Below are 18,607 nucleotides of genomic sequence, written 5' to 3' on the forward strand. Positions count from 1 at the left end.
GCCGGTATTTTTTATTATTTTCGCTGGCACCAATTCAGAATGACACGACTAAAACGTAAACGTCAAAATAATAAATTTATGCTTTTGTTTTTGGTTTGACCATAGATGGCACTAAGTGAAAGTTCTGTAAAGCTTTTATTTTGTTATTGAAAAATAACCGTTATTTTTAAATTACTTTAAATCAAATCAAAGTAGAAAAAGTGTGTACATAATAAGTCCGTATCCATTTTTATTGAAATTAGAACAAAAAAAAAACGTAAAAAAATGTAAAAAATCCACAACTAGTTTAAAAGTTCAGTAACGTTTCCGTTTTGTTTTCTACGTAAGTACGTGTCAACCAGTGTACACTTAATATTAAGTGTACACTGGTGTCAACTGTTTTTAAGAATAAAAGAAAATCACCTCTGGTTTTTGACACACCAAAACAGAGTTGTTTTTTCTTTTTAAGCTTAAAAACTGTGTCTAAACTTTTGAACCAATGATTATCGGTGGACCCATTTTAATAATTAAATTAATATAATTATAATAAGAAAAACACGAATTTTTTTAATATCTTTTTTTGTCTTTTCTTATGGCTAGTGTTGCCATTTCGGTGCTTTTGTCAAAGTTTGTTTTGAAAATTGTTATGATTGTTTATGTCGCCATTTTTAAATTGTGTTTTGCTATTAGTGTTCTATAAATCGACTTTCGAATAATCGAACAATCGACTTTTTGTCGAAAAAAGTCGAAGTCGATTATTTTGTTCCAAAAAAGTCTATAACTCGACTATCGTCTGTGAAAAAAGTCGACTTTGTGAATAAAAGTCGAAAAAAGCCGAAAAAAGTCGATAAGTCGAAAAAAGTCGATAAGTCGAAAAAAGTCAAATAAAGTAAAAAAAAGTCGAAAAGTCAAAAAAAAGTCGAAAAGTCGGAAAAAGTCAAAAAATCGAAAATTGTGGAAACAAGTCAAAAATTCGAAAAAAGTGGAAAAAAGTCAAAAACTCTAAAATAGTCGAAAAAAACTCGAAAAAAGTCAAAAATAGTCGGAAAAAAGTAGAAAGAAGTCGAAAATAGTCAAAAAGTCGAAAAAATCGAAAAGTCGACTATTTGTAAAATACTTATAGTCGAAAGGTCTAAAAGTCGACTATTATGTATTCGACTTTTCATAAAATGCAAAAAGTCGACTTTTAACTAAATGAAAAAAGTCGAAAAATGGACTTTTCGTTTCAACTGTAGAACTCTATTTGCTATATGTTAAAATTTGTAAAAAAGTTGATTGTCTCTACTATATTAATTTACTTTGCGTCAGACTTTACGTATGTAGAGTGTGATCGTGTGAAGTGCGCTTTATGACGTTTATGTTAACAGTACTGTCAACTATTATATTTTCCTTAGCACATTTCAAAGTTTTTTCACTCTTAATTTTGGCGCTTTTTTAATTTTAAACTTCATAACTTTTAGTGTGATAAATTTTTTAAATAAATATTTACCATTTTAAAAAATACATTAATTTTGTTGTTAATTTTTTTTAATTGTTTACTTTTTTTGTATTTTATGTCAGCTGTTTATAATTAGATATCACCTTACGTTGCGGATTAGTTAACATAACTTCAACGTTATGGTTCATCACGCAACGGAACGTAGAGACTAACTGAGCCTTTATATCTGACAATTTCTGGCGGTTTTTTTACATGATTTAACAGGAAATGATGGAAAAATGTTTGCAACACTGGATAAAATCCAATTTAAACGAATTGAAAATAAATTTCTATCAGTTAGTTGAGGTGTCGGTTTGCCAACAGTTGCGTGCAGCTCGAGCCAAATAGTTTACTATACAGAAAAAAACATTAAAGAATTAAATTCTTTTTTGTTTTAATTAAAAAACTAATAAACCAACTCAAAAGTTTTACTTTGTGTTGGGGAATTGTTTAGTGTGTGATTTGTGTGTGCATACAACAACAACAGTAAAAGTACAAAATGTACCATTTGAAAAGTTTAGCTCGTCAGGCTGCCGTCCGCCAGGATGTTGCCACTTTGGTTAAGGCTATGCCCACCGCTGCTTTGCAAGCACGTGGCTATGCTGAATACCAAATTCCCGAACGCCTAAAGGATGTACCCACTGCCAAAGATCCCCGTTTCTTCGACATGGTAGAGTACTTCTTCCATCGTGGTTGTCAAATCGCCGAAGACCGTTTGTTGGACGACATGAAAGGCAAATTGTCCATGGAAGACAAGAAAAAGAAGGTTAAGGGTATTTTGATGCTTATGCAACCTTGTGACCATATCATTGAAATTGCCTTCCCATTGCGTCGTGATTCCGGTGATTTTGAATTGATTACCGGTTACCGTGCCCAGCACTCTACCCATCGTGTGCCAACCAAGGGTGGTAAGTAAAAGAAATTCCAATTAAGAAATATGGTTATTCTCCCCTTTTTTGGGCTAATTTAAGAAAAATTCACAAAATTCTTTATAAATTTTATTAAAAAAGAAATACTAAAGATGTCTGGAATTCCCTGCTCTACTTTAAATACCTCAAATACTTTTCATCATTGCATTATGTAATAATTTTTCTGTTTCCTTTTTCTATATACTTTTTCAACATTTTTTGTTTCGTTGACGCATTGTTGGTTCTTTATTTTTTTATTTTTCGTCTTCGGCATGTGTCTGCCTTCTTATTGCAATGTTGTTGTTCATATGTGTGCAAACAAAAACAACAAGTACCGCAACGAACATGTTTACAAAAACACAAACAATAATGATTATTTTGTTTGTTCTATTTTTATAAGTATACGAAAATAAATATTTATATTCTTTTTTTAATTTAGGAGTTTTTTGGTTAATTATCTCACAAACAGGCTTTTTTAAAAGATTGTCTTTACACATACATACAGGTGTTTTGTATTGCATAAGTCTAGACGCATTAGAACATTGATTTAACCTCCCTAGAGGGTGGTGAAACCTATTACCATATATTCTTTAATTTGTTTATGTTTAACATCAATGGCCTTGCACTTGTGTTATATGTACCTGTTTTTAAAAAATTTAATTATAATTTAGACTTGAATATTTCATAACCAAGGCCATTATGAAACGACATTTTAGATTTTAAAAAACAAAAACAAAACTACAATTTGTATTAAAATTGTAAAATTTCAAAGAATTTTAACTTAATATTTGTAATAATTCTATAATTTAAAATTATCAAAATCGGTCCAAAAAATACTGAGTATCTTGGAATGAAACAAAGTTTTTAAACTTTTTAATAAGTATATTGAGAATTTCATTTTTTTTGCAATTTGGACATGTTAAACAAGATTCCACCAAGTTCTATATCGTTTCCGAGATGTTAGCTATTTTGACTTGCTCACCTTTGTAAGAAAAATATACATATTTATCCAATTCACAATCCGTGTTGTACGGTTGTATCGTAGTATGTCCTAATTATACCCTACACCACTTTAGTGGGGAAGGTATATTGGGTTTGTGCTGATGTTTGCAACATACAAAAATATTCGTCCTATACCCACCTTAAAGTATACCAATCGGCTTAGAATCATTTTGAGTCGATTAAGCTATGTCCGTCCGTCCGTCCGTCTGGCTGGCTGTCCATGTAAACCTTGTGCGCAAGGTACAGGCCGCAATTTTGAAGATAATTAGATGAAATTTGGCACACACGCTTCTTTTGGCCCAGGGACGAAACCTATTGAAAATGGTTAAAATCGGTCCATTATTTCGACTAGCCCCCATACAACCGTACCCCCAAGTAGGGCCTTTTGGCTTATAATTAATTTAAATGATCTGTTATGTTAACAAAAGTCGAAAAAACTTAGTTTTATAGAACTTTAAATGACACTACCGATTTTTGTAATGATTGGGCTTCATTTGACCCTATCCCCCATACAAACTCCCTTTCAGAAAATGACTTAAAGGTCAAAATTCACTTACAAATACTAATAACACTTTTAAATTCTACATAGATAATATTGAAGAAGACTTAACTCCCCCTACCAACATTTTTAAGGATAGGGCCATATTTTGCCCTACTCCTCTTTGGGCCCTCTTAAAAAAATCTCTTTTTGCCAAAAAAAAGTAAAAATATTCCGAAATAAAGTAAAAAAACAAACCAAATGCTTTATTTTTTTAAATAATCCCCATTTTTAACATACATACTGGCTGGTGTAGGGTATCATATGGTCGTCTACGCCCGACTATACATTCATACTTGTTTTTTTATTATTGATTTGTTTTTGTTTCAAAAACTTTTATTTGAAAAATTTTTATGATATACAACACTACAACGATATGACATCAATTATAAATTGGACAATTAAGTTTCTCATTCCGTTGGTAATTTCTGCAATATGATTTATCGATATTTTTAAATATATTTTGAGTCCTTATAGATAGCGGAGTCCTTTTAACCATGTCTGTTGGTATGTTGACATCAGTTTTTAAGCACTCCAGATATTTGTGATATTAGAATCTTGAATAATACCGCTTTCGTGAAGCTTTCTATTTAAAATCAAAAAAATTAGTCTAAAAAATACAGAATATTTAGGAAGGAAACAAAATTCTTAAACTTTTTAATAAGAATAGCGAGGAATTACATTTTTTCTTTGTAATTTGGACATGTTAAACAAGATTCCGTAAAAAATTTAAATGTGTTATATAGTTTCTGAAATGTCAGTCATTTAAATCTTAAAATTTACTTGAAAACTAATACTCTTACTTTCAAAACACTTCACCTTTGCATTTACAAATTTGTTTTTACAATTTTTGAGAATACAAATTTGTAACATTCTCTAATCACTGCAATTATATGACTATATTCCAAATCCCTTTTAATCTACATATAAAAAATACATACATACATATGTATTTGTATACAATAATATACTTCATTATCAGTAGTTTTTTTTTTCTTTTTGGTACTTTGTTTATTTAAATGATCATTTTTATTATAATATTTGTTTATTTGTTTACATTTGACATACAAAAAATTTGCAAACAAAAACAATAAAGTATTATTATAATAATTAGAATTTTGTCATTGGCATATGTGATACATATAAAAAAAAAATAAATAATAATTAAATAAATTTTCTGCAACTGTTTAGAAAAACCTTTAAGTTGTTTAGTATTTGTAAACATTTTCATTAATAATTCATTATTATTAATTAATTGACTAATGTGTAAAACACGTTAACAAATACAACCTCTCAAACTAAAGTTTATATAAAAATTATAACCACTTTACTAAATTTTAAATAAACTAAATAAGTTTTTAAAGTTATTTATTACAAAGTAAATTTTATTTGTATTTTAAATTAAGGTTTTTTTCGTTGAAATAAAAAATTAGTTTTATCAGTTTGTTTTAAACGATTTATTTTCACACTTTTCGTAAAAATCAATAAAATAATTAGCAATAAAGTATATTTTTTAATAAAATAATAATAAAGAAAAAAAATTTAGTAAAACCTTAAAAATACCGGCATTTAAGTTAATACAAACACGTTATCAAAAAAAAAAGTAAAATAAATAACCAATAAAATTGAATAAGAAGCTTGGCAACAGTTTAAAATTAAAAAAAATAAAATAAAACACATGCAACAGTTGTTGGAAAAAACCGCATGATCAAAAAATATCAATCTCTTCTCTTTTTTAAACAAGCTCTTATAGTTAAGTATTAAATAAACAACCGAAAAATAAAATGATTAATAAAATTATTCTTGTTGTTGGTAGATATTTTTTGTTTGTTTGTTATACACATTTTAATCTTTTTTTTTTTTATATTATACCATGATGATTTTTGACACGTTTTTGGAGTGTACATAAATATATTATATATGCATATATTTTGTTTTTATTATTATTTGTATATATACATATTTTTTACGTAAACAACACCGATAAATTTCTATTAATATATTTTGTACACCAATTCGTTAGTTTCTAAATATTGAAAATACTTTGTTTTTGTTTTGTATTTATTTTTTTTTAAATAATATTAAATATTTTCGTTTAAATTTCAAGGTTAAAATGTCGCAATTTTTAAAGAATTTTATTATAGCTTTGCTATATAATAGTTGAATTTTGATAAGAAAACTTTTCCCATAAGAAAATTGTCACTTTTATTATGTATTTTTAAAATCTACTTGTGTTCTATTAAATTTTGCTTTAATTAAATAAACTGGATGAAACAGAAATGTATAGATACATTAAAAGTTCAATAGGTTTAGTTATTATTTGTTTATTTATAAAACTATAACACAGATGTACTTAATTCCAATTAGCAAAAAGTTGATTTGTATTGAAGAAAACAACTTTCTTAATTAATTATTACCCAGCAAATAATATTTAAAGAAAAACTAGAATAGTTTTAAAAAGCTTTACCAGATGTTCTTATAGTTTTAATTCAGGTCTAAGTTGGGAACTCCCACGTCATCGTTTTTATTTCTTAAGGATGGTCAGGCTTGTGCTTGTTGCTGGGCTTTCGCCAGAATTACTTCTCATCCCCGCACTAATTTAATGCACTAATTCGTATAACTTTTTCTAAGTTATGCGTTGTCTTCATTAAACGTGTGCTTTCGTTTTACCTCAGATTGAGGTTATGATTTTAACTGGTGGAGACCATAAAATACTCACGATATAACCTGGTGGAGACCATTTAAGCTAAAATATATACTGGTAAAGACCTTTACATCTCTAAAACTTATTTCTGGTGGAAAGCAGCAATACTTTTGATGAAATTAAGTTCGTTAAAACCCAAAAAAAGATGTTCTTATTATAGTAATTCTAAAAATGTTTTACAATTTAGTATAGAATCAAGTACCGAACTGTTTCGATCCAATACTTAATCCTTTCAAATACATGTTAGTGCTCGGGACTGTTTAGGTTAGGTTATTAAGGGTGTAAAAAGGTGCAACTCTACCCCGATATCATAATGTCTATTATGATTCCCTTCATAGAAAGTGATACAAATTAGTGCTCGGAACTAATTTAGAACTAGTTTTTTCTCAGTGATTTTTATTTGTCATTGTTTGGTTAGGTTATGATAGGTTATGCACCACAAAAAGGTACAACTCCACCCGGATATCATAAGGTCTATTGTGATTCCCATCAGATAAAGTGAAGATCCAAAGAAAGAGAAGCAAACACCCTAGAAAATCAAAAATATCATAAAAAAGAACGTTAAAAGAGGAAAAGAAACCGGTCGTTATCCAAGGGGTTTCAACCTAGAAATTCTACTGTATCAATTTCCTAAACAAAGAAGTGAAAGAGAATCTGAATCTCTAGCTGCTGAACAGGTTATTATTGCTAAGAAAATATGTACCTGAAGTGGTTACAATTTGTTCTAAAAGTTGTTTTAGAACAAATTCTAAATGTTTTCCTGGGTTATAATATTATTAGGTAAACAAATATAAATATATAAAAAAACTAGTTTTTATTTACTTATAACTATCAAAAATAATAAAACTTTACTTGTTATTAAACATTTGTATCAACGAATCCAATAATATTGTAAATTTTATTGAATTCATCAATAAAAACAACAAAAATCTAACATTATCAGGGGGCAAGTCACTACACACACTCATTTAACAAACTGCCCCTAATTGATGGCTGTTGGCAGGTTATTATTAAAGATTATATAGTTTTTGACATATATCTTTATTAGGGGTTTCAACAAAAAAAAAATGTGTCATTTAGGCCTTATCTAAATGTAGATATGATTATTATACTTTTCTAAAACTTTATCGTAAATGTTAATCTTATACTTTTAACATTTCAAACAATATTTATAAGATGTCATAAATAAAATAGATTGAGTGGTTGTTCCTTTTTTTCTCTCTCATCTACTTGATCAAGTCTTGTGACAAATTACTAAGCGCGCTTATCAATTTACTACGACAATTGTGTACATGCATTAAAATAATATATGTAATGTAAACCACTTATAGTTTGTAACATATAGATTATCCAGTAGATTTTTCATATTCTATTAAATAATGTTCTATTTAAAACCACACTATGGTTTGCCTGACATTTTAATGCTGCAGTCTAATATATTTGTGTCTTTTTACACGCAAAACAAAGTAAAAGTGATTTTATTATCAATTGTATTTATTTATTTATTTATTTATTTCAAGTAATATAAAAAGCCTTCCTAGGCCAATAATTATATATTACACGTTTTAACACCTGAATAAAAATTAACAAATTGATTAAAAAAATAAATGTATTTGTAAACAAATAAATATGCAAATATTACTGCTACGATTAAATGTATTTTTAATCAGCTTTACAATCAAACACAAGTTTGAACATTTTACAAAAAATATATATATTTAAAATTTTAATTGTTTGTTTTCCTGCCTGATCATGTGTTTTTTGTTTAGAACTCTTATACTCTTTTCTTGCATATGTTTACTAAATTTTATCAATAAAGACAAATGATGCAATATAAATTGTATACGTACTCATTAAACAAAGTTAAATTTATATATTTTTTTGAAACAAAGTTTCATTTTATTAATTTAATATTTTATGCATTTGAATATAAATTGTTGAAGCACGTGATATGGTCTCCTACTTTTAATTATAAAAGTATTATAACATCTTAACATTTATTGTTACCCTTAAGATTTGTGCCTCAAGTATATCTAGAAAATTTGTTTGAAAAAAATTTTTATTATTTACATAAAATCAATGCAAAAACGTTTTTCTATAGAAATACATTCTAAGAAGTTGTTTCGGACCTAGTATGCATTCCATTGAACTAATGTAGTATCAGTGCATAATAAGAGTCAAAGAAATAGCTCCTTGAAACTCTTTAGAAGAATTTTAAAGCCAAAATAATGTTTCGAGAAAAGGTTTTCAGAAGTAATAAAGACATTACTAGTTCCATGGCAGTTCTTTAAGAATCTAAAGTGGTTCCATACGCACTAGTTCTAGAACTAGTTGTTTTTAGAACAAGCTCTTAAATTTTTAATAGGTAGGTCATTCGTAGTACATGTTTCTAATTGGTAAATGATATTTTGAAATACCCCTAAAAGGTATGGTTATGTTATACAGACTGTACTCTCTACAACGAGTATCGCTTTACTTGGGTCCAATTAGGTCCCTTTGTAATGTCTGGAAAGAAAATAAGATACGAAAGCGATATAGACAGCGTTGATAGTATTAAGAAATGAAGAATAAACTGAAATGGATTTGATATCGAAATAATATATAGAAGAGAAAAACATAGGGTGTGTTTAATTACACACCCATTTCTAAAATCTTGCAAGAATACGTTCAGGTTGAACAGTTGATAGATTAGAAAGATCCAAAAAAGTTTGGCGACCCTATTGCCTGATAACGAATCGATTAAAGGGCTGGGCAATTACAGAAGATGAGTAATTATTTCCTCTTCTTCATTTTGATGCTTCTTGTATGGTTTCCAAACTTGGAATGACCAGTAAGAACTTATAATAGAGTGCTTACATGAGTTCTGCTAAGCCCTAATATTTAGGATGTTTTATGAAGATCCATATATAGCCATAACATCTTAGCAATCGAGCAAATATGTTCTCGAGACCACCGGTCTTGAGCTGAACAGAAACAAATGTTATGTATTTCTTTCTTAATGGCAGTTAGGGGTAGCATTGGTCTATATCCAGTATGGTCCTCCTCGTGCCAGCTTTTGTCAAGATATCAGCAGTATTATTTCCAGTTATATCCCCCTGTCCTTTGACCCAAACTGGGGTAATTCTTGAATGTCTCGCCATCTCCTTTTTGTCGCAGAAATTTCCGCTTATAAGATGGTGCGGGTTTCATCATTGAATCGGAAAGAGATTTTCGTTTAAAATTCTTCAATGAATATTCCACCGCTGACACCTGTAGCAGTATTATTTCCAGTTATATCCCCCTGTTCTTTAACCCAAACTGGGGTAATTCTTGAATGTCTCGCCATTTCGTTGAGAGACGTCCGCATTTTCTTGGACAAGTTTTGATGCAGATTATCAGGGATTTGATAGCGGCTGGGCTGTCAGTATAGATTCTGATATTCCTATAGAATATCCAATAATACCTAAGCCAATTAGAGGTAATTTTTGTCGCAGAAATTTCCGCTTGTAAGATGCTGCTTTCATCATCGAGTTGCAAAGAGATTTTAGTTTCAAATTCTTCAATGAATATTCCACCGCCGACACTTTTAGCTGTTTTAGAACCATCTGTATACATATTTAGGCCGTCAACAACTACAAGTGAAAGTTCATCATTATCAGGGATTATGCTATACCGGAAGTTTCTCGTAATACACGGTTACACCGCAATGCAGTAGTCAGAGATAAGTTGTAGATTTAGCAGAAAATCTACAATCTTTGCATGACCTCTGCAGCCAAGAAGATAAAGGTATTTAAAAGGTAATTTACCTACCGCCTTTGCAAAAATGATTATTAAGATACAAATGGTTGTTTTTAACACCTATTTTTATAAGGAAAATAAATCTATAGTAAACCACTGTTAACTTTCGTAATGTTTTTTGCACAAATCAGCAAGTATTTACCCACAACTACTATGTAAATACCGGGTACAATTCCATCTATACAAAGATGCTACGTGCGAAATTGCTTTATTTAATAAAAATAATTCATTTCAAATTTACATAATAAAATAAATATTTCTTATAACCTCTAAAAAAAAGCAAACATTTAAAATTATTTTTCACTTAAAATACTAATCTTATTTAAAATAATTTTAATAAAACCAAAATTGTTTGTTTTGTTATACAAAATTGTTATGTATATTTAAATTTTTTTTTATAAAATTAAATTGTTTTTGTTTTCCTATTCTTTTTCATTCTAAATCACCTGACAACTAAATCTTGTTTTCACACTTTTAGCAAACAATTTCTTAAGAAAAACATTTATATGTCAAGCGGTATACATACATATATGTATATGTATTTTTATCTAAAGTTGCTATATATATATAAATAACCCACATGGGGGTATGTGTAGTACCTATATATATATAAACAAACGAGCCCCCCATTTTATAGTTGTCGCTGCTAAAAGTTTTATTTTTTTTACAAATTCAATGTCATAGTATTGGTCAAATTGTTACTAACGTTTCTAACTTGTTTGGTTGTTTGACGTAGTGGTAGCATTTAATTTAACAATCTTAGAAAAAAACAACATTTTAAATATTTAACGAAGAAGATATTTGAAATTTAAATATAGTAACTACATATGCTGATTAGATTATGAGGTTTCTTTTTTGTTTTCGTAGATGTTTTTTTTTTGTTTGTCACGCGATTTTTGTTGACGATATTGGCCGAAAATCAGCAAATGAAATTGAAATAAAAAATGAAATTGATTGCGTATAAACTCGTATAATTTAGATTGTTTTTTTGTTGAATTTATTTTCTATAAATTTTTATATGGTTTATTTGGCGCCAATTAATTAAAATTTACAATGATTTTTTTTATTAAATTTAATAGATTTTATTAATTTAAAATTGTTTTTATTTAAAAAAGTTATATAATAGTTTTATTTAAAAAACAATAGTCTTATTGTTTTAATAAAATTCCCAAATTAACTAAATTTTGTGTCAGCAGTTCTTAATTTATTGACACAAACTATTCTCTAATGATCTTTCTCTATAATATTTGCATAATATTAAATGTGCATTAATAAAATGTGTTAATTATATTTAGTACACATTCTTATATATTCACATTAAAATTTTTTAAATATTGAAATTTTTTTGTTGCTATTTGTTAGTTTTTTTGTTTTTTTTAAGAAAAAGATAACACAAAAAATGAAATGCTTTCATTTGGATTTTAATGCGCAAATAAACTAATACAAAAGCAAACATTTTACGCATACTTATGTTTTTTTTTTGTTATGTATGACTGTATCATAAATAATTTCGTATTTATTTTTTTACGATTATTTGTTTGTTTTTATTTTTTTTCGTACAATTTTATTTTAGTACAATATTTAGTACAGTTTTTGTGCTAAAAACTAAATTTGTTTGTTTATTTTTTGGGTGATCTAATCATATAACAACGAAAAATACACACGTAGTAGGTTTTTTTTTTTGGAGCAAAACAAAACCTACCTCCAGAGTAGTAAAAACTGGTTATACAAATGTGATTTTGCACATGACAACTAACCCATAGAGGTATTGATCGAATTTTAATGAAAATAATTACATATTTTCAAATCAATATACATATAGTGTGTATGTATACCAAAAGTATATAACGATAGGTGAATCAAATTTTGGAAATCAATCAATTATATTTAAATCATACGAATCAATACAATTACAATTTTAGCTTTATTTGAGGTTCAATTATATTTGAAAGTTTTATAAAGCTTAAAAGCTATTTCATATTTCTTCCCTACTAAAGTCTTTTAGCTTTAATTAAGGATCAATTATATACGAAAGTTTTATAAAGCTTAAAAGCTATTTCATATTTCTTCCCTACTGAAATCGGGTGACTTTATTGTTTTTAAGTCACTTTTTGCAGTTACATTTCCTTTTTGTGGGATAACCTAGCAGTTTGTGAGTTTAATACTCCGCCAACACGCTTCCAAGTTAAAAAATAAAAGCTATTTGTATATTAGGTTATGTTTTAAAGGGAGACCGCCATTTTAACTTCCTTCGTAAAGATTCAAATACATAGAGGCTAAAGAAAAATACAGAAAAAGTTATGGAACTAAGGTATAAGAGACTTGCTCTAGTTTCTTAACCATGTCAGTTCCATTCATTAGCTTTCTATATCCATAAAATCCAACAAGTATCCAGGATACATTTGCATCAAATCTTGGCGATAATGATTTAGACATTTAATTATTCTCGGAATGAATGATATTGTCATAGAATTTTTTAAAGGTTATGGTATAATAGCTATTCCTCTGGATCTTCTATATATAACGAATTATATCTTGTAAATTGTCAACATAGATCCTTGCTCTCCATAGTCATATGATTCAATTATGTTACTTTTCTTTTTTGTGGGATAGCCTCTTATACTCCGCCAACATACTTCAAAGTTGAAACTAAAGCTATTATAACTCTCTTAATCAAAATTATAAAGACTTAAGAAAAAGACAGAAAGAGTTATGGAACTGAGGTGTTAGAGACTTGGTCTAGTTTCTTAATCATGCCAGTATGATATTGTCCCTTTTATTAGTAAAGTTTTAATTGAACAAATAACTCATTTACTTCAAGTCTAATCCAGGTATACACTTACACATACATTCCTATTCGTGAGTTAGAAAGCCATAATACTATATCCATTCAATCCAACAAGTAACCAGGTTACAATTGTATCAAGTCTTGGTCATAAGGTTTTAGACATTTAACTATTCTAGGTATAAATGATATTATCACAGAATCTATTAGATGTAATCGTATAAAAGTTATTCCTCTGACCCCTCTATTTACATCGAATTATATCTTGTAAATTGTAAACATAGACCATTGCTCTCCATATCGCTAGTATCTCCGCAATCCCAAACGCACTACATTGGTCTGAGATGCTAAAGTAACTTCTTATATCCATGACAGTAATGTTATCAACGGCGCCAGTCTCGATTACCCATTTGGAATGCGTTACTATGTTTTGCATACCTATTATGTTATAGTTGTCCCGAAATCCTTAATAGTAATTCTATAATGTGAATTTCTTAAACGTTTGTGCTTGATTATCTGACAAATGTTTGACTTCGTATTAGTCATTTTCTTTCATGAGTATGATTCTTTCATATTAGTTTGCTAGCCATGTTTTGTTATTTAAACTTAATGCAATATTTTACATGGAGAGGTGCATAGAAGCGGCTATTTAAAATAAAATTTATTAAAGTAAAAACCTTTGAAGTTTTTGTTTTATAACAATTTTATCATTTGTCATAAACTAATAAAAAACCTATGGTTAACAAAAACATTTTGGACAAATATCCCCAAAACGAAACCATAGTTAGCAACTAAATACAATTTTTTTTATTTTTTTAAAGTAACATTAAAATTCTTTAAGATAACACTGTAAAAACAATTTATCTTATCAAACTCTGCAAGTAAACACACACAAAAAATATATATAAAAAAACAATGTTATAAAATTATAAACTAACTTAAAATTAAACAAAATGCATGGTTTCCCAAATTTAAAAAATTTCCTTAAAATAAACACCTAAACTATTTTTGAACAAAAACTTCATTGAATAATAAAAATCAATTGAATTTGTTAAAAAAAAACTAACAAAATTTGTGTCAACACGTTTTCAAAATAGCTTCAAATCACATGTTTTCAAGACTCAAATGCACTGAAACGTTTTGTCTAAATGCAACCTATTTATTTGCCAAATAGTTCAGGTGTTTGCCACAATTAACAAATGAGATTGTTTAATTTAACAGACTCATCAGCGCCTAAAAATGTTGCATATTTTTCAAGACGAATTATAAAGAAAACACTTGTTTTTTCTTCGTCTTTTACTTTCTGTTAAACTTAAAAACAGACAATGCCTAAATTTATATTTTAAAGATAAGCGAAAAGGAAATTATTTTGGCCTTTAGCCAACTGAACTACTAATTCTAAAGATATACAAATATATATGTATGTAGGGAAAGACAGACATATTTTTCTTAATGCAATTATGTTTAGTATTTGCTGCTGTTTAAGATGAATAATTAAAATATACACTTTTGCCTTGATTTTATTTTTTGTTTTGCAAATGACTAATGTTTTTATTATGTTGTCTTTAAAGGTATCCGTTTCTCTATGGATGTATCTCGTGATGAAGTTAAAGCCTTGTCCGCTTTGATGACATTCAAGTGTGCCTGTGTTGATGTACCATTCGGTGGTGCTAAGGCCGGTTTAAAGATCAACCCCAAGGAATACTCTGAACATGAATTGGAAAAGATCACTCGTCGTTTCACTCTAGAATTGGCCAAGAAGGGCTTCATTGGACCCGGTGTTGATGTACCTGCCCCTGATATGGGTACTGGTGAACGTGAAATGTCCTGGATTGCCGATACTTATGCCAAGACCATCGGTCACTTGGATATCAATGCTCACGCTTGTGTTACTGGCAAACCCATTAACCAAGGTGGTATTCACGGTCGTGTTTCCGCTACCGGTCGTGGTGTTTTCCACGGTTTGGAAAACTTCATCAATGAAGCCAACTACATGAGCATGATTGGCACCACTCCCGGCTGGGGTGGCAAGACTTTCATCGTTCAAGGTTTCGGTAATGTCGGTCTTCACTCTACCCGCTACTTGACCCGTGCTGGTGCCACCTGTATTGGTGTCATTGAACACGACGGTTCCATCTTCAACCCAGAGGGTATTGATCCTAAGGTAGGTTTATAAATTTATACCACTTATCTTCTACGTCTTTACTTATACTTATACTTTCAATATTGAATTTTCATTTTAGGCTTTGGAAGATTACAAGAACGAACATGGTACCATTGTTGGTTACCCACATGCCAAACCCTATGAAGGTGAAAACTTGATGTTCGAACCTTGTGATATCTTCATCCCTGCTGCTGTTGAAAAGGTTATCAACAGTGAAAATGCCCACAAAATCAATGCTAAGGTAAATTGTAATTATTTATGACAAAAAAAATCCAGTAAATTTTTTATATGAATTTTTAATTTATTTTAGATCATTGCCGAAGCTGCCAACGGTCCAACCACTCCCGCTGCTGATAAAATCTTGATCGATCGTAACATCTTGGTTATTCCCGATTTGTACATTAACGCTGGTGGTGTAACCGTTTCCTTCTTCGAATGGTTGAAGAACTTGAACCATGTATCTTATGGTCGTCTTACCTTCAAATATGAACGTGAATCCAACTACCATTTGTTGGGTAAGTTATTTAAAAAAAAAATATTTCCTGTTTTTTATTTAAATACAATTTTTTTTATTTATTATATTATTTATTATATTTAAAGGTTTTTTGGCTTAGTTATTACAAAAAAAAATTTTGCTTAACATAATCATATGGCTTAAGCTGAAATTAAGCTAAAATTCCATTTTAATCTTTTTTTTAATTTTATATTATGCTATTATTTTCTTTAGTTTAAATTACACATTACACTTCATTTTGGTTTGGCTTCTTTTTAACTGTATTTTATTCTTATTGTTTATTAAATTCTTTTTGAAAATCATTTAAGTTTTAACTTTTTTAAGAAGACCTTTTACGAAATTTCACTTTCATTGTCTACCACATATATATTTTTATTAGTTTTATATAATTTAAAGTCAAAATACCTTTTCTTCACATTAGTTTTTTGTATTGTAGCTATTTGATTGTTGGCATTTTCGCAATAGTAATTTTGTTCTTTTTTTCGTTTTCTATTTCTTCTTAAATCAATTTAGCCTCAGTACAACAGTCTATTGAAAGATTTGTTTTGGACGGTACAGTTTTTCATTTTTTTTACTTTCATTCTTTATTATTTACGTTTTTTTTTTTGTTTAGTCATAAATTATAATTTTCTTTATCATATCTAAAAACAAAATTTATCAATGCTATCATTAGTTTTTAGTTTTCCTCCCTACACTCCTTACATTTTGTTATGTATGTTCAATATTTGGTCTGTTTGTGGTACTTGGCGGGTTTTGTTTAAAATTCATTTGAAAAAAACTTCATAATGAATTCAAATTTGTCAAGCACTGGGACAAAGCTATTGTATTTAAATGTTTTTAGTTTAGTACCTATATTTGTTTTGATTAATATTTATTGAATTTATAGTTAAAAGTATTTTTCTTAAACACCGTCCAAATAACTAATGTAAAAAGTTAACGAATATGAAAATTGCAAATTCGGGCATTATGAGTTAAAACCAAAAAAATAATTGGTATTAAATTTTTTTAACAAACTATATAAGAAAAATTAAAGTTATATGGACTATAAGAAGGGGTATAAGTAATATTTTAAAGCCTTTTTGCCACAAGCTAAAGTTAATCGGTCTGTGTTATGTCTAGTTTATAGAGCACTGTAGTATTTAATGTATTTTCCCCCAAGAAAAGCTAAATAATTATTTAACATATTTATACTTTTATATATTTATTAACAAACATAACTGCATCCCTTTAATACATTCTTTTCACACACTTATGCTTTTTTTCTATTTAACTTTTTATATTTTTATTAAAATTAATTTTTATGTAAATTTTATTTTGTTTATTTATGTATTCAATACTTATGTTTTATGTCTCTTTTTGCACAAATATTAAACAAAACTAATAATAAATATTTTTGCATTTTAACTTTCATTCATTTAAATATACATATAGAATCTGTCCAAGAATCTTTGGAACGTCGTTTCGGACGTGTTGGTGGTCGCATTCCTGTTACACCCTCCGAAGCTTTCCAAAAACGCATCTCTGGTGCTTCTGAAAAGGATATTGTCCACTCTGGTTTGGATTATACCATGGAACGTTCAGCTCGTGCTATCATGAAGACCGCCATGAAGTACAACTTGGGTCTTGACTTGAGAACCGCCGCCTATGTCAACTCTATTGAAAAGATCTTCACCACTTACCGTGATGCTGGTTTGGCTTTCTAAGGTGCTTAAATTGAAATTAAAACTAAAGTCAATCCTCTATGATGGTGCATACTTACAAACATAACTTGCAAACATATACATCTATGTATTTTAATTAAGTTTTAAGCCTTAAAAGTAATAAAAAAACAAAACACACATTAACAACTCTTAAGCTAAAAAATTCACTCGAAAACATGAAATGTTTATAATAATAAAAAAATACAACAACAAGTAGTTAAAACATTCTTTTTAAGCAATATATAATTTTTGAAGAAAAACAACATTAGTTAGTCCTGCCATTTGTCACAAACAAACAAAAAAAAAAAAACTAAAAAGTATAATTGAATTTTAATTGCCATCTTTGAATTTATCAATCGAAAAGGAAAAAACCACCACTAACGATCTTACAATGCAGCGACTTTTTTTAATCTTCTTATATTTCAATGTATTAAATAGTTCTAAAATACAAATTATTTGTTTTCCTTTTTCCTAATTTATTTTTTAAACTTTTTTCTTAATTATAATTATTGTTGCTGTTTAATATTTCTTTGATTTTAAGTGTTTTCTTTTTTTTCAATCCAATAAGCAAATGCATTTTAAATTAAAAACAAAAAGATGAAAATATTCATTAATATTAAAAAAAAATTAATTCAAAATAAAATAAAAAAATAATATAAATATCAAAAAAAATATTAATTATTGTGTTTTTAATTGCTTAAGATAGGGATTTTGGGCTAAATTGAAATTTATGAGACTGCATTACCCACAAACTGTATTATCGCAGAAACACGAATTACATGATGGTGCAAATTAGTAGTACCGGTCCACACACAGAACTATTGCTGAGAAACTTTTTCTTAATTCACTTTTAAAGTTTCCTTAATGCCTACAATAACAATTTAATGTGTGCCTAGAGACATGACAAGGGTAGAGAATACGGGGATTTTTCCCCGACCAGTCTAAATTCCACTGAAATTTGGTTGGAAAATTTTCCCCAACCAGTCTAAATGCCACCGAAATTAGGTTGGCGAACTGAATACTCTTGGGGCATACTTTTTGCAAATACATCTTAAGCAG

The 18,607-nt window shown here is 28.5% G+C and overlaps 1 protein-coding gene across 2 annotated transcripts; it reads left to right on the forward strand.

The window, feature by feature from the left end:
- Window positions 1-1,751: 1,751 nt before the first annotated feature.
- Window positions 1,752-17,692, forward strand: LOC111681537 (glutamate dehydrogenase, mitochondrial). 2 transcript variants are annotated; one of them, XM_023443372.2, is made up of 6 exons: window positions 1,752-2,364; window positions 14,742-15,334; window positions 15,414-15,575; window positions 15,645-15,849; window positions 16,362-16,400; window positions 17,280-17,692. In XM_023443372.2, the coding sequence occupies exons 1-6, from the start codon at window positions 1,956-1,958 to the stop codon at window positions 17,549-17,551; spliced, it is 1,680 nt and encodes a 559-aa protein (XP_023299140.1). In that variant the 5' UTR covers window positions 1,752-1,955; the 3' UTR covers window positions 17,552-17,692. The 2 variants fall into 2 exon arrangements, with proteins under 2 accessions (XP_023299140.1, XP_023299141.1); XM_023443373.2 differs by lacking the exon at window positions 16,362-16,400 and having other exon boundaries at window positions 1,753-2,364.
- Window positions 17,693-18,607: the final 915 nt, after the last annotated feature.

The sequence above is a fragment of the Lucilia cuprina genome, chromosome 4, assembly GCF_022045245.1.
Source record: "Lucilia cuprina isolate Lc7/37 chromosome 4, ASM2204524v1, whole genome shotgun sequence".
NCBI lineage: Eukaryota > Metazoa > Arthropoda > Insecta > Diptera > Calliphoridae > Lucilia > Lucilia cuprina.